Source organism: Bos indicus x Bos taurus, chromosome 23 (genome assembly GCF_003369695.1).
Source record: "Bos indicus x Bos taurus breed Angus x Brahman F1 hybrid chromosome 23, Bos_hybrid_MaternalHap_v2.0, whole genome shotgun sequence".
NCBI lineage: Eukaryota > Metazoa > Chordata > Mammalia > Artiodactyla > Bovidae > Bos > Bos indicus x Bos taurus.
In genome coordinates, this window is record NC_040098.1 from 25,897,885 (window position 1) to 25,914,754 (window position 16,870).

The 16,870-nt window shown below is 44.8% G+C and overlaps 1 protein-coding gene across 1 annotated transcript; it reads right to left on the reverse strand.

The window, feature by feature from the left end:
- Positions 1 to 1,752: 1,752 nt before the first annotated feature.
- On the reverse strand, positions 1,753 to 16,697 carry LOC113882304 (glutathione S-transferase A1). Its single transcript, XM_027525496.1, has 7 exons — positions 16,594 to 16,697; positions 9,578 to 9,691; positions 7,083 to 7,134; positions 6,183 to 6,315; positions 4,128 to 4,269; positions 2,768 to 2,899; positions 1,753 to 1,955 (listed from the first exon to the last, which is right to left on the reverse strand). Exons 2-7 carry the CDS (start codon positions 9,662 to 9,664, stop codon positions 1,833 to 1,835), a joined length of 669 nt encoding a protein of 222 aa, XP_027381297.1. The 5' UTR covers positions 9,665 to 9,691; positions 16,594 to 16,697; the 3' UTR covers positions 1,753 to 1,832.
- Between the last annotated feature and the right edge of the window lie 173 nt (positions 16,698 to 16,870).

A 16,870-nucleotide genomic window follows, 5' to 3' on the forward strand; every position in this document is an offset into this window, starting at 1 on the left:
GCCACCAGAAGCCAGAAGAGGCAGGGAAGACTTCTCCCAAGAGTGTCCAGAGGCAGTGCAGCACCTTAACTTTGGACTTCAGGCCTCCAAAAGTGTGAGAGAATTCATCGTGTTGTTTTAAGCCCCCCAGTTGTAGTACGTTGACACAGCAACCGTAGAAAACCAACACACAGACCTGTTTACTTCCCCAGAGCACAGGATTACTGTGCAGCAAATCCTACAGAGCGCATGACTGCATCCATCCCACAACTATTAAATTTACCTCTAAGAGGTAAGGACTCTTTTTCTAAACATAATCACACTATTCTGTCACACTAAAATGTTATAATTTATATCTTTTATACTTGAAGTTCATTCATTTGATTAAATGTTCAGCATTCTAATTTTCCCAACGTCTCATAAAGACTTATGTGCAGTTGGCTTACTTGCATTAGGATCAAAGCAAGGTCTGTCCATAGCATTGGAGTGATATGAACATCTTGGTCTTGAAGACTTGGATGAATGAATAGAGCTGTCAGGCAGATGAGAGTGGGTGGGGACTGTGAGGAATTCCCACAGCCCAGACCCCCGGGCCATGGAGGTGTGTGTGGAGGTACAACCATTCATGGTGGAGCCCTGGGGATACACAGGGCTGGGCCCCCATCAGGAACTCACAGATGCTGGGGGAAGCCAATGGCCATCAGGGGGTTTACTGGGCTCTGGGGGAAGCAAAGAGGTGCGTCCAGCTCTCCCCAGGGAGCACAGAGCTGAGTGTGGCCCCCGGGGTGGAGCTGGCCTGGGAGGGAACAAAGGTGCCCAGGCAGGGCGCAGGCCACCCCCACACGTCTTGTGTGATGGGACTGGCACTCAAGGGGTGCGGAGGGAAGGCAGGAGGGCACCCCGCGGGCCGCGGGAGTCACTGAGGGAGGTAAAACAGGGTGGTGATTCTCAGGTTTGCATTTTAGAAAAATATTTTGATGTCAGTGGAGAACAGACCAGAGGGAGGGAAACACAGTCAGGGACCCCTTGAGTCTGTCAGCTCTGGCCCCGCCCCTTCACCTGGGGGTTCCGGGGTGAGGGTGAGGTGGGCAGCTCAGTCCAGGAAGAACAGAACCTGATACTCCAAAGGCCAGATTTCCTGGGCAGTGTTCACCTCAGGGCCCACGTATGACCAGAGCCAGAATCAGTCCCAATCCAGGCTCCCTGGCTCCATGAGAGGCCAGGGGAAATGACGTTATATATTCATTCACATCAAATTCACACATGTCACCTGTATCATAGAGATCTGATCTGGGGGACCTTGTCAAATGAGGGTGAGGCCCTTGTGCAGAGCCCCACAGAGCCTCTTGCAGCAGAGCTGTGATGACCAGGCGGCCACAGCAGGGTCCCCTGAGCACAGAGTTTGGGTCCACTGGGTTCTTATTGCTTGCCTACCTCCCAGAACACTGGAGAGCCCACAGTAGGCAAAAGAGTTGTTCAGAAATGCATAAGAAAAGACATTTTTATTATCAGATGGAAAATATCTCTCAAAGAAATAAAGAAAATGTCTTTCTGCCATGACCCCAGAAAGGTAGCTCTTTCCTGTGAAAACCTAAGAATGTCAGATATAAACTGTTGCACTTTTCTCTTTGATAGGCTATGTGACAGATGTTATAGGATGATCCTTGGAAAATAGTACAGGAATATATAATCTGTTTCCTGTTCTTATTTATGTTTTAATTCCAAACCAGAAAGGTGAGAAGGAGATCGTAGTAAAAAAGAACACATGGGAAGTAAATCTGCTCATAGGAGCTTTATTGTTTCATTGTTAGAAAATTTCAGAAGATTTGTCCCGGGCAGCCCTGCTGGCTTTACTAAAACTTGAAAACCTTCCTGGCTTCTTCTATTTTTTTCTCATCCGTGGGAGGCTTCCTCTGGCTGCCAGGCTGCAGAAATTTCTTCACGGCCGGGATATTGCTGACTCTGGCTTTTAGGGCCTGCAATGCACGAGAACACAGCTCGGAGTACAGCTAAAGAGCAGCCCTGTCACTACGCAACCCAGCAGGGACTCTGACACCTTCCTAGACAAGGGCCAGCCGAGACCCTTCCATCAGCACCAGGAGGAGGCCCATGAGACAGGAAGGGGACAGCCCAGTTTTCCCCAGAGAGGTCTTAGTGTAACGCTCCATTCTGCTTCCCGATCTTCCTACCCTCAAGTGGGTTGACCCTCAAGTGCAGTGTAACGAAGAGGAGTGTGTGAGATATCAGCACAGATTAAGGCTCCAGATGTCAAGACAAGAAGAGCTAGGACACGGGGCTGGAACTGAAGACGGAAAACATGAAAGGTCATGTGTGAGGTCAGTCAGAGCCAATCTGCCGTCAAAGAGAGAGAAACGGGGAGAGAGAAATCAACGTATGAGAGAAAGAACAGGAATTGAAGGGAAGAAGTGAGATGGGGGGAAACCCACTCAGACAGACTCAGGGAAAGAGGGACACACGCGGGACAGAGGGGAGTGAAGAGGAAATGAGGACAGAGGCTGAGGTGGAAGAGAGACCAAGAGAGAGCCAGCCCTGGGTCTCTCTCCTGGTAAAAGGCAGGGCGTTTTCCATGGGGCAGAGTCCACCTCCGATGTCCTTGGCTTGACAGATTCTTTCCACACTCCGGACCAGGGCCTTGGAGTGAACTGAGGAGACTGGGGGGCAGCAAGGCCTGGACAGGGATGGGGACCCTAGCACCCCAATCCCAAGGTCCAGAGAGCAGATGCCATGTGGGGGTGTGTCTGGCCCCCAGGGCCGTGGGAGAGCTCACCTTTAGCAGAGGGAAGTTGGCCAAAAGGCTGGGGTCCAGCTCTTCCACATAGTAGAGAAGTTCAACCAAGTGGATGTCAGCCCTGCTCAGCTTGTTGCCCACCAGGTAGTCTTGTCCATGGCTCTTCAGCACCTGTCGAATGGAGGGGTCAGATCAGGGACACAGGTCCCTGCAGGCTGGACCCCCGCTCCTCCCCTGCCCCTAGCCCAGCCCCACTTCCATCTCTGCCCCTCGCTGGGCAGGTGGGAACCTCAGACCTTCTGCTCCCTCCAACTCAGAGACGGGCCAGGCAGGTTCCTGCTGTTCCCTCCTCATCCCCAGTGGAAGGCAGATCACCATTTCCGTTTCCTGTTCACACCTCGCTGTGGCTGCCTTCCTTCTTCTTCCGCTGGGCCAAGGCCTTAGCACCATCTGCACCAGGTTCTTGTGGACCGCACACCCTCAAGTGTGCAGCCCTGGACTCCACAACATGACCCTTCATCCGTCTCTCTCTGTCCTTCTCTCCCTCCTCCTTGGGCAGTGTCTCCATCTTCATGACAGCTTTCTACCACCCTGAGCAAACTAATGCAGAGTCTGTATTCCTTCTCAACTCTTTTGCTCTCATTTCCTGGTCTTACAATCTTTTTTTTTTTTTTTGGTGGAGGGCAGGCGGGGCGGGGGGGGGGGGTTCATGCTTTTAGTTGAGCCTGATTTCAGGTATTTTTGATCATGAAACGTTCAAACAGAAAAACTAAAATACGTACTAGTCATAATGATGGAACACTACTTCACTGATTTTATTTCACTTTCTTCAAAAGTCTGAGAGTCATGTCCCAAAATATCTCGATTACTTTTTCCTGAATAACTTTTCCTCTGTCTCTTTCTCTCCACCCTACTGCCCCCATATCTATCTAGATACATGTCAATCACCCCCAAAACACTTCCACATTCTCCTGACGGGCAGCTGGTCTCATGTCTCCCTACACAGGACACCAGAATATTTTCTGATGTATTGCTGACATCATGCTATTCTTGAATCAAAGCCCCTGCACCGTGTTCTAAGGATCCATCTAATCCAGGCTCCAGTGTGGCTCTCAGAGCTTCCATAATCCAGGCTCTAAGTATAACCGTGAAATTCCATTGAGTAGAGAATTCCAGATTGGGTTTGAGTAAATAGAACTTTCCTGAAAAATTATAACTTGGGTAAAACTAGTACAATTCTTCTATACATTCAATTTTTATAAAGTGCCCTGAGACTCAGAGTACTACATTAGTATTTAGAAAGGCTCACAGAGGTGAAGGCTAATGCCCCGGCCATGCCAGGCACTATTTTTCTTCGTCCTCTGACCTCTCTGCCAAAGATGCTGAAGAGTCCACTTACATTTTCAAATGCAGGGAGATAACGGTTTGTTGTCTTTTCTCGGATTAGGGTCAGCTTGGCATCTTTTTCAGCAGGTGGGCACAGTGGAAAATGCATGATCATTTCACCCAAATCTGCCACACCCTCTGAATACATATCAATCCTGAAAAGATAAAATAACCAAATTGTCAAATGTCTCTGCCTTAGATTTTTGGAATGGGTAAGAATGAGACATTGAGAGGTAGCAAAGTAATTCTCCTCCACTGGGTGCATTTTTCTACACCAGTGATTTAGCTTTGTTTTTTAAAATTAATTTTAGCATTCTAGAACAAGCCATCAGGGTAAACATATGTGTAATCTTTTTGTTATACACATGACCAAATATAGAGACAGAGCACATCAGTGACCCATCCATAGTCACAGGCATGAGGGAATCGGGTAGAATCAGTGCAGGTAAGCACTGGGACCACTCCTGGGTGTGCCGTCTCTGCCATGACGTGGTCTGAGCATGGTGGGTGTGATGCATTAGGACCACCTCAGTCATGTCCAGCAGGGTCCTGGCACCTCAGTCCCAGTCACATCCCTCTTCCTCTCTCATCCTGTTAGAACACCAGGCCCATTTAGAGTCCCAACACCAGCACTTTCTCCAGTTATTTCCCGTAGAACCTGGTTCCGTAACACTCTCCACATACTATTGCCAGACTCTGGTTCTGTTTGAAATAACATCCCACTGTAGGGATGGACCAACTTTCGCTCTTTCTTTCATCAGTTAATGGACATTTTTGTTGATTCTAGTTATTGATTATGAACAACACTGCTATGAATTTCTGAGTATAAATTTTAGTGTGGGGGTGTTTTTAATCCTCTTGAAAGGAATTGCTGAGTCATATGGGTAACTCTGTTTAACTTTTAGAATAACAGCAGTAGTTCCTTGAGTGCTAAGTCGCTTCAGATACGACCGACTCTTTGTGACTCGGTGGACTATAGCCCACCAGGCTCCTCTGTCCATGGGATTCTTCTCCAGGCAAGAATACTGGCACGGGTCGCCATGCCCTCCTCCAGTGGGTCTTCCAGACCCAGGGATCAAACCCGGGTCTCTTATATCTCCTGCATTGCTAGCAAGTTCTTTACTGTTACTGCCACCTGGGAAGTTCCTTACAAGATTTTAATTTCAATCATGTAGTCCCCAGAGAAGGCAATGGCAACCCACTCCAGTACTCTTGCCTAGAAAATCCCATGGACAGAGGAGCCTGGTAGGCTGCAGTCCATGGGGTTGCAAAGAGTTGGACACGACTGAGCCACTTCACTTTCACTTTTCAGTTTCATACATTGGAAAAGGAAATGGCAACCCACTCCAGTGTTCTTGCCTGGAGAATCCCAGGGACCGGGGAGCCTGGTGGGCTGCAGTCTCTGGGGTCGCACAGAGTCAGATACGACTAAAGCAACTTAGCAGCAGCATCAGCATGTAGTCCCATCACAGCAGAGAGAATACCCCTCACCCCCAGGATATAGTTGTACTGAAAAATCTAGCTGACTAAAACTATATCGAAATGCTTGATGTAACCTTACCATTTTGAGCTCAACCTCTGCTAATCCTTGTCTAGTGGCCAGTCCATATAAAGGGTTAATAAATTAAGTTCCTGGTCATCATTCTTTGAATTTTTGGAATTCAAGAACCAACTTCTTTAGATCCTTCCCTTTCTAAGCTTTATCTTCTAGACACTCAGATGCTTTGTCCCTTGTCTCTGGCTGTTGGTGGGTGTCCAGTTCAAACGAGCCTGAACCCCTGGAGTCTTGGTTCTACCATCCTCTTCGCTTCATAGACCATTCATGTTTGGAAACCTTGTCACTGTGCTATATCCATGGACGGTATCCTCTTCGTAGGCGGTTGATTTCACTTCAAGTTTGTTTACTCTTCCCTCATACTCATAGGTCTTTGCTGTACTGGACTCAGTTATGCCCCACAAGGCTTATACCATCATGTTGGTCATGATGCCCTGCTTTGTTCCTGCTCAGTCAGGGAAGGACCTAAGTTGTTACTATTAGTTATGATGATAAAACTAAAAACTACCGTACAGGGCTCTCTCCTTCATGTCTTTCCCGTAGAGGTTGTATTTGGTGGCAATGTAGTTGAGAATGGCTCTGGTCTGCACCAGCTTCATCCCATCAATTTCAACCATTGGCACTTGCTGGAACATCAAACTCCCATCTTTTGAAAGAAAAAAAGAAGGGCGAAATGTTTGATATGTTGCACCCTTTTAAGACGAACAAATGTTTGCTGAAATAACCAAAGATATAAAGTGAAACACTAAAATGACCTGGTAGGCTTAAGTAGGATGGCATTTTGTTTGCCTTTTACTTTCTAACCTATTATTTCATTTATCTTCTTATTTCCCATTCAGACATATAGGCGATCCCTTGTAAATCTGGGCTGATTTGTCTTCATGTGTGTTTTAGAAAGAAGCTGGAAGAGTCTGCAACAAGTGTGCCAACAAGTTGCCATTTAACGGAAGTTCCAGAGAAAATCTCTGAACAGGTAAGACATGTTTTGAGAGAGTTTGCCCTTTCTCTGCTCACTGAGTCTACATTATTGCTAGGATGTTACTTTGCCAAACCCGGACTCACAGCAACTTCTGGGCCTGTTTCTCCCCTCTTCTGTCAGATCTTCACCTTTTCCTGACTTTAGGTGGGAGCACTGTGTGGTCACTCACGGTGCAGAAAGGCAGAGAAGCACAGACCGAGCATTCACGGGCACTGGGGCTGGCTCCTTTAACAAACACTCGAGTTCCAGCCCTTCCTAGTTCCGAGAGAGTTGCAAGGCATTTTCAAGGAGACCCGCCTCTTACCTTTAACCATATTTCTCCCACTCTACTAACCCCACTCCCACCACACACACAGCACGTTGGTGGTGTTGAAACCTCAACTTAAAACTTCTACTGGATACTCCCATCAGAGGAACTTAGTTCCTGGGCTTACCATTTTTTAACTTATCCAAGTCTTCTGGTTTTTCTATAAATTTCTCTTCAAACTGAAAAGCAGAAAGAGTCGATAAGTTTTTGTTGTTTCATTCCATAGAATAGCTGAACTTGCATGGCCTCTGTCTGCTGCCCACTATGGAGACTGTAGGATTTCCAAGTTCGGCAGGGTGCACAGAGGACAGTGATCAAGGCCATTTGGAGATTTAGATTAGAGCCACCAAGATAAAAATGTGGGTTGTGGCAAGTAACTGCTTATTTTGCAGGCCAATTCACCTCTACCCTGTCCCCACCTCTGTCAGTGATTAGGTAATGATTTGTGGGGAGGGGAATATCACTGGAGGGAAGGGACTGGGAAGTTCTAGTTATGGAGTTTTAATGTACCTGGAAAGCCTTTCTCTCCCTGTGCGATCAGGACAGGATTTTGGGGTATCCCCTAGCATGGGGTATCCATGGGGCCATTGACTCCCTTAGAGGCTGCCACCGGAGTTCTCTGCTGTATATTACCTCCTTCCATTCAACTTTTTATTGTAAACAAGGGTCTTGATTGTGAAAAGTTTGAGAACTGGGGATTTCTAACTGCCTCATTGGAGTAGTTTATTGTGGATCTAAATGATCCCATACGGTGAAACCATGTAGATAGTGAGTGTGTGGGCAACAATTTATAAAGCACCCAGTTCAAGACAACCCTAAGAGGCAATGACAGGTGGGTAGTCATTGTGAGAAGGGGCTGGCTGGTCAGCTGTTTCTTGCGAAACTGATGGAGATGCAGGATTGCGAGGATCAGGCTCTGGGCCCAGAGAACCCAGAATTCCAATGTTCTTTGGTCAGTCGAGCCCCACACCCTGCTCTGTCAGGCTTGGCTGGACAAGAGGAAGCCTGGATGCTCTCAGCATCTCCCCCTTCTTCTCCGTCCTGTGCTGAACTCATCCTGCCCAGGGACTCTGAACACATCCTTGAACCCCAAGGCTGAACTGCAGTGAAAAATGTTGGTTGTTGATTTATAGAAATGAAACCACCTGGAATGGCACTGTTTGGATTTTCTATGTACTTGTTTCTTTACACACTTGAAAATGGACCAAGCTAATGTGCCCTGCATTCCTGAAGTAATAGAGAAAGTATAATATATAGAGGCTTAGGTAAACATGTTTTTAGGAAGCTAAGGGAGCACACTAGAGGTTCCCTTTGCAGAACCTTCGAAGGCCTTTGAAGGCCTCATCTGAAGCCTTCTTTTACTGTTCTCCTCTAAGGGACCAAATCTCTGACCTCTGTCCATGACTCCCTCTGCAGGAAACCCTCACAGAGTTGCTGGCTCCCTCTGATCTGGGCTAAGTGCTTTATTGAGTGACACCTCTAGAGGGCAGCACTCAGCAGAGTTGCACAGAAGCCTATCAATATACTACTGAGAAGGTGGCGTTTTTAACACTCACATCTTCTGTGTCCTCTTTTAGTCACCCACATACGTGTCTGCATCCTCACTAGAGTGTAAGCGGCCTGAGGGGAGGGACTGTGCCTGTCTTGATGATTCATGTATCTCTAGGGCCTGGCATGAAATCTGGCACTTCAAGGTGCCCAACAAATTCATTGCTGAGTGAATGAATGCATTAAATCCAACAGGCAGTTTGCTACAGTGTGCACTGCTCTATATTTCTGGTTTATGTTTTAACTTTAATTACATTTCTCTTCTAATATGTATATTTTTGTTTTTTATTATGGAGATTTGTGGCATGCACAAAATAAAAAATACAATGATGCTCCTTGTAAACTTACACCAGCTTCAGTAATTATAGGCTCAACCCAATCCCAAGATATCTATATGCCTACACCCCTCTCCCTGGTAACAATTTGAAACAAATCCTAGGTATTATATATTTCATCTTTAAACACTTCATGGTATATTTCTAGTTCATTAAACTTATTTTAAAATTGACCTAAATACATTAAAATGCCTGACATATTAATAATTATTATTCATATCAATTGATATTTAATATTCATATTTCTAATTGTTGCATGAATGTAACAAATATTGTACAGTTTTCAAAATAAAAATTCAGGAAATTTCCTGACAGTTCAGTGGTTAAGGCATGGGCTTTCACTGTTGTGGGCCTGCTTTTGATCTCTGGTCAGAGAATTAAAATCTCACAAGCCTCACACCTAAAAACAAATAAAAACACAAATTTGTTTTCTATTGTCCTTGAGAAGAAGAAATTTCAATAAAGATCTCTTAATCTAATACCTAATAAATGTTTTTAATGCAAAATTCTTAGCAGATCATTTAATAAGGAAAATCTCCTCTGTGAAAAAAGTAGTATGATACAGTCAATTTCCCTGGAGTAGGAAATGGAAACCCACTCCAGTGGTCTTGTCTGAAGAATCTCAGGGACAGAGGAGCCTGGCAGGCTATGGCCTACGGGAGCGAAACGAGTTGGACATGACTGAGTGACTGACTAGGCACCCACGGTCAATTTAGATCCAACTGAAGATGAAACCTACCTCCACTCCAGCTGCAGCTAGGAGCCACCGAATGCACTCCATTCTGCCGCGTCCATTGAAATAGTGAAGAGTGGGCTTCCCTGCCATGGTGGCAGTCTCTTGGTTTCTCTAGCCCTTAATGAACCAACAAATGAACCAATGAATGAACAAAGAATAAAAGCATAGAAGCCTTTATGATATATGGCTGAACAGCACAAACAATGCTGAAAAATCGGCCTCCCTCAGGGCAATTGGAAGAGTCCCTGGAACTTCTTCCTTAGACCAAATTCCCACTCTCATTAGCCACCTGCGGGAAATTCCACCAATCATTGTCCAGTCTACACTGGGTAAAATCTGATTTTCTTGGCAGGCTAAGAGCTGAGTCTGTGATATGGATGCGTGGGTGGGTGTCAGGGAGGGCAAAGATTAGAGAACTAGTATTTATTGCAAAACTCCTAATATTCCTGCCCCAATGCTACCTGTCTCCTGAGAAATCTGTATGCAGGTCAGGAAGCAACAGTTAGAACTGGACATGGAAAAACAGACTGGTTCCAAATCGGGAAAGGAGTACGTCAAGCCTGCCTATTGTCACCCTGCTTATTTAAATTATATAAACAGTACAATCATGTGAAATCCCAGGCTGGATGAAGCACAAGCTGGAATCAGATTTCTGGGGAAAATATCAGTAACCTCAGCTATGCAGATGACACCACCCTTATGGATGAAAGCCAAAGAAAACTAAAGAGCCTCTTGATGAAAGTGAAAGAGGAGAGTGAAAAAGTTGGCTTAAAGCTCAACATTCAGTAAACTAATATCATGGCATCCGGTCCCATCACTTCATGGCCAATAGATGGGGAAGCAATGGAAACAGTGAGAGACTTTATTTTTGGGTCTCCAAAATCACTGCAGATGGTGATTGCAGCCATGAAATTAAAAAACGCTTGCTCCTTGGAAGAAAAGCTATGACCAATCTAAACGGCATATTAAAAGCAGAGACATTACTTTACCAACAAAGGTCCATCTAGTCAAAGCTGGTTTTTCCAGTGGTCATGTATGGATGTGAGAGTTGGACCATAAAGAAAACTGAGCGCTGAAGAATTGATACTTTTGAACTGTGGTGTTGGAGAAAACTCTTGAGAGTCCCTTGGACAGCAAGGACGTCCAACCAGTCCATCCTAAAGGAAATCAGTCCTGAATATTCATTGGAAGGACTGATGCTGAAGCTGAAGCTCCAATACTTTGGCCACCTGATGCAAAGAACCAACTCATTGGAAAAGACCCTGATGCTTGGAAAGATTGCAAGTGGGAGGAGAAGGGGATGACCCAGGATGGGATGGCCGGATGGCATCACCAATGCGATGAACATTAGTTTGAGTAGCTTCTAGGAGTTGGTGATGGATAGGGAATCCTGGCATGCTGCAGTCCGTGGCGTTGCAAAGAGTCGAACACAACTGAGCGACTGAACTGAACTTAACTGAATGCTGACCACTTTGAACACATTATATCTTTAATCCTCACAAGAATCCCATGAAATAATTATTATCTCCATTCTTCAGTTGATGAAATGGACCTCAAAGCTTAAATAACATTCATGGAAATCCACACCCAGGATTAAAACCAGGGCAGGGCAGGAACCCACACATATGTAGGCCCTGGGAGCCTGGGAAGGAGGGGCCTTGGAGCCAGAGGACTTCACAGACAGCAGGAATAGGAGGAGGAGGAGACAGAATCCATGTTCAGCTCATTGGCTATTATGTTGCATTTGTTCAAAATCTGAAATTAGAGCTCAGTTTGCTTAACTGTTGCTCAAAAGATCCCGATTCTTTCCACAGATACAGGATGCCAAATACTTCCATTTTCTTGGAATTGTATATTTTATCTCTATTGTACATTTTGTATCTAGAGAAAGGGATGTTATTGCATTAACTGTACAGTCTAGGTGGAACTGACATTTGTTCTATGTCTGTCATGCACTGCCCATTCTCACAAATTTGTCTTCATTTAACCCTACAAGAATCACCTGCTATGAAGTTGCCATTGCTCTCATTTTGCAGTTGGGGATACTGAGATTTCTAGGGTAACTTGCACAAAGTAGGTGGCGAACTTGGGATTTAAACCCATTTCTATATGAACCCAAGTCTTGGCCTCATTTTTCATGTTAACATTTTTCAAACTAGGCATGACAATCCTTCAGTGGACTGTGAAATTTTCCAGTTTTTAAAATAAAGCATTGTTTCATGAGTTGCTCATTTCAGCTATGTGTGCGTTGTATGTTCAGGTAGAAGAAAGCACATAGGCACACTCATTTGGTCATGGTATTGGTAAGAGATACGTGGGTCTTTTCAGGTCAGTGAAGTTTGAAAGCCCCTAGACTACAGCAGCCTATGTGTAGAGTGGACATAGCAGGGAACCAGAGAATGAAATTCAAAGGCTCCAACAACAGACAGAAATTATTGGCCAAAAAGTTCTTTTGGGTTTTCTGTAAGATGTTACAGGAAAACTCAAACATTATGACCAACCCAATTGTTCTCTCATGGGCATGAATAGAAACATACTGCTGCTGCTGCTGCTAAGTCGCTTTAGTTGTGTCCGGCTCTGTGCGACCCCATAGACAGCAGCCCACCAAGCTCCCCTGTCCCTGGGATTCTCCAGGCAAGAACACTGGAGTGGGTTGCCATTTCCTTCTCCAGTGCATGAAAGGGAAAAGTGAAAGTGACGTCGCTCAGTCATGTCCGACTCTTCGCGACCCCATGGTCTTCAGCCTGCCAGGCCCCTCGTCCATGGGATTTTTCAGGCAAGAGAACTGGAGTGGGGTGCCATTGCCTTTTCCATAGAAACATACAGGACTTAATAAAAGCAGGAACCCCAAAGCCAGAACATAGGAAGAAACACCTGCGTTTTCTATTCAAATCCTAGCTCTGTTTAGTAAACATTAAGATCTTGCAACTTTTTGTTGAGGAGTTCAGGACAAAAATATATTTCTCTTTAGTGGATAAAGAATGAATAACTTGAATTTTAGATAACAAATTTCAATATCCACATGTTTTCAATATCCACATTTTAAAAAATTTATTTAGTTTTGGTTTACTTTTTTATTTACATATCCACATTTTTAATGTGAGATCAATGGTCTAACCTTTGCAAAATAAAGGATCCTTAGAAAGATACTTAACTCGTCCATCTTGAAGTTGGAGATTGTGTATATTGTACTTATCATGTAGAACGGAGGAGCTGTGACTCAGCAGAATTCTGAGAAGGGTGTTGCTGTGAAGTGGAAGTCACAGATCCTCCTCACATTAAATTCCATTATCCATTGACTAAGGATCACATTACAAAGGGAAATGAAGTTTCAACTTACATAATACTTTATCATATCTTTCTTATAAGTAACTTTCTTCACTTTTTGAAGGCTGGGGCAAACATGATATAAACTTCCTGGCTCCCAGAAAATGAGAACTAAAGAGATTCAGTGACTTGCCATCAGTCACATACGTGTGTTTCCAATTCACACTCAATATCTAGCAAGTGTGTCCACCCTCAGGACAACCCCAGAAATGGCTTCTAGTATCCTATTGGAAGACGAAATTCAAATTCAAAGAGTTCTGTGAGCACTGGGGTCCTTTGAAGACATCTTCTGAATTCGGGTCTGGGCCCCCCCCCAAGCAGGTAATGCATATGTTCCCCTCTGCTGCTCTCTGAGACCCTTGATATTAGTTTGTTCCCCATGCAGAATCCTTTGGCCAATTAACAGTTCAATGGGAGAGAAGGAAACATTAATTCTGTTGGCTGATTCTGAGGAAAAACGGATAAAAACATAACGTACTTTACCCAGACCTTAAAAACTTACTGTGAGTATCCTGAGCACTAGTATAACTATATTTGACCTTCATAAGGAGGTAGGCTTACATTCTCTGAAAAGGAATGTGTCTTGGGATGATTCCAGTGTGAACTAAAGGAGCTGTATCTCAGGGAGTAGGTGGGAGGGGGCTCCTAATGACAGCGTTTCTTAGCAGAGAGAAAGGAGGCTTAGAGACAAAGCCCAACTCCTTTCCTTATAAGATGTATAAACCCAGGAGAGTTGTTTAATCTCTGTACCTCAGTGTTCTCTTTTGAAATACAGCTATGTCTACTAGTGAGGGCTGTTGAGGAAATTCAATTAGATAAGGCATAAAAAATTCATAACAGGGAGCAGCAAATCCAGCTTCCATTCTGCTCCCAGTTCCTGGGAGATGGCTGAGTGAGCACACTGGGGAGCATGCGAGGCTTCTGTCTGTGTGTCTGTCTATCTGCTATCTCCCTCTTGACTTCCAGCTCTCGTGCTGTGCTCTGCTGTGCTAAGTCGCTTCAGCCCCTAGAGCTCTAGTAAGAACAGGATTTTACATATATCCAGATTCTGTCAACTACTTTATAAACTGGTTCTCTTTTTATTTGTCTTGTGTGAAAGATCAGTGATGCTCGCTGACTAGATAACCTGGATTGGAGGAAGTTCTTGGCAAAGGTTCAGCGAGGTCTGGCACAGCCTTTTGAAACCCCAAGACTGAAGTGGACCCCCGGTTCTGCCCCTGAACCTTGCACCCCGCCTGCCGTTCCCCCAGGCCTTTGCCCTCCCACTCACTCCCTGATCTGGACCCTCTGGAATCTTCTGCCCGCCACCCAGCCCCTTTGAATGGGTTCCAGCCATGGCAATGGGAAGCCCACTCCTTTCTATAGCAGGAGTCCAGGGGCTCTCACTCAGTACCCTTCTCTCCACCCTCCTGTCCCTCACTGATCTTTCTTCAGCATCTTCTGTCCGGTTGACCTGTCCACGGATTTCCTCCTCAACTAACACTCATTGAGCAGTTGCCTGCACTAAGAAATGATGGCTGGTGGGGAACACAAGAGGAATCTGATGTGGTTCCTGCCCTGGAGGGGTTGAAATCTAGTCAGAAAAACCGGTTTGTAGACAACTGACAGCACACAAAGAGCCCTGCAATGACTTCACTTGAATTGGTTCCATGCCAAGGAGCATGATTCTCTCAGCCACCAAGTCAGAACAAGGGGAGAGGCTGCAGGCTGAGAAAGCAGAGAGTGCTGCCCCCCTGACTCGGTTGGCCCCAGAGCCATAGCATCTCAGCCTCCAAGCCAGTGACTCTCATGGGGTCAAACCTCATCCCCATTGAAACATTGCTCTCTGTAGCATCTTGCAAAGTACTTCTTCTCATCCCAGTCTCAGTATCTTCTCTTTTCAGGCTAAGGTACCATATTTCCCCTGTGAATTGCCATGCCCTGGACAACTCTAGGACTTTCACAGGATCTCACTGAACCTCTCCTGCCTCAGGCTTTTGATTTACCCCCAATAGTAATACTGGTAACAGAGCGTTGTTTGTCTGCATTCTGATTCGAATGACTTGTACCTTCCAGTCAGGTGAATTTCTTTACTTTTGGAAGCTAATTCTCTGCTCCTGTATTACCTACTTTTCACATCCAGACTTCCTGTGTTTAGGAGTCTGAAAAGTCATATGAACCAGTGATTCTTAACTGGGGCTGATTTTGCTCCCCCATCCCAGAGAACATTTGGCAACGCCTGAGGACATTGTTGGTTGTTCAAACTAGGTGGAAGGGCGGCACACAATTGGCAAGAGACCAGAGGTGTCTCTGATGTTGAGGTGGTGGAGCTGCCTCCCCCGTGCGTCTGATTGCTCGTTACTCCTCAGTCTGCACTGTATCCAGATTTTTCCATCAGTCCTGTGGTCTTTTTAAATTTAATATAAAAAACTTTTTTAATTGGAGGATAATTGCTTCACAATGTTGTGTTGATTTCCTTTGTACAATAACTGGAATCAGTCACAACTATATATATTCCCTCCCTCTTGAGCCTCCCTCCCCACTCCCATCCCACCCCCCTTAGGGGGTCACAGAGCTCCAGGCTGGGCTCCCTTGTAGCAGCTTCCCACTGTGACCCATTTCACATGTGATAATGTACATATATCGTCACTGCTTTCTCAATTAACCCTACAACTCTGTTATCTTAACAGGCACATTTATTGGATATTTAGTTGGAAACATCTATGATTGATGCAGCTGGCTACTAAACTATGATATCTCCCAGGATAAGGTATTTTGTAAAATACAGAAATTCTCCTGTAGGCACGTTTATCTTCTAGTCTACTTTCCGGGTGGTCACTACATGAGAAAGGAACCTCTCCCACAGCCTGTGTTCTTTCTACAAGTACAGAGTGAAAGGGAAAGTGAGAATATTGATCTTCACTGTGTCATTTATATTGATGAAGTGACAGTTTCTTTTAAAACTTTTTAAACTATCACTGCAAGTATCTGAGAGGCGTCAAGTTTGCAAATTTGAAGAAATATCAATGTATATGTCAACACTGTTGTTAAGTACATTTCTTAAGTCTAATTCAATATACATTTCTATAGCAAATATTTTTAACTAAAACAACAACCAAAAAAAGACATTATACAGAACAGGTCCCCGCAACAAAGAATTACCCAGCTTGAAATGTCAATAGGGCCAAGGTTGATAAACCCTGCTCCAGCCAATTTCTAGGTTTCGCATGAATTGCTTCAGCTCCAAGAGAGACAGAGGGGGACTTGCCAGCTGGCCAGTCACAGCAAAGACTGAGTTAAAATCCAGTTTTGCTGGCAGTAACTGAGTCATTCCAATTATAGTTAAATCTTAATTTTGAGTTTCCAAGTCCACATAGTGTTACCACATCGCAATTCCCACCTGCTGTGTGTTGCCTGTGTCTACGGAGCAGGCAGCTTTAACATAAACACCTACTCTCCCCTTTCGTGCTGGTCGCACTCTCTGATTGTCTAAAATGCTGCCATCCTTTTTTCCCCTCATATCATTAATTTTTCTCAGATCTAAATTCTCATGCTTAGTTTTCGACATTCTTCATTTTTACATTTCTGTATCCAACAGCAATTGACTAAACAGCTTGAATGTCCCCTAAGCACAGCAAGAAGGCACATGTGAGCGTGAAACAGTTTTCTTGTGCTAAGGAAACATTATACAGACATGCAAAGTCAGCACTTACCTTACGAAAGTCTGTCTCCCACTTGACTCAGCACCTCAGTGCCAAGTTCATGTTATTTATAAGCTCTTAACACAGTTGACTGACTGACTCCTCCTCTCTGAAAGGGGCAGAGTCCAGTTAAGGAAAAGCCACCCCCATGGTGTTCAGGGCCACTGGTTTTATGCTAGATTAAAAAAGAAAAAGGCAAATTGTTCTCTTATTGGGATACATCTTGTTAATAACTCTTTTAGAGATCAGCAATTAAAGATTAAACACAGTATTTCAAGTTGATTGTATT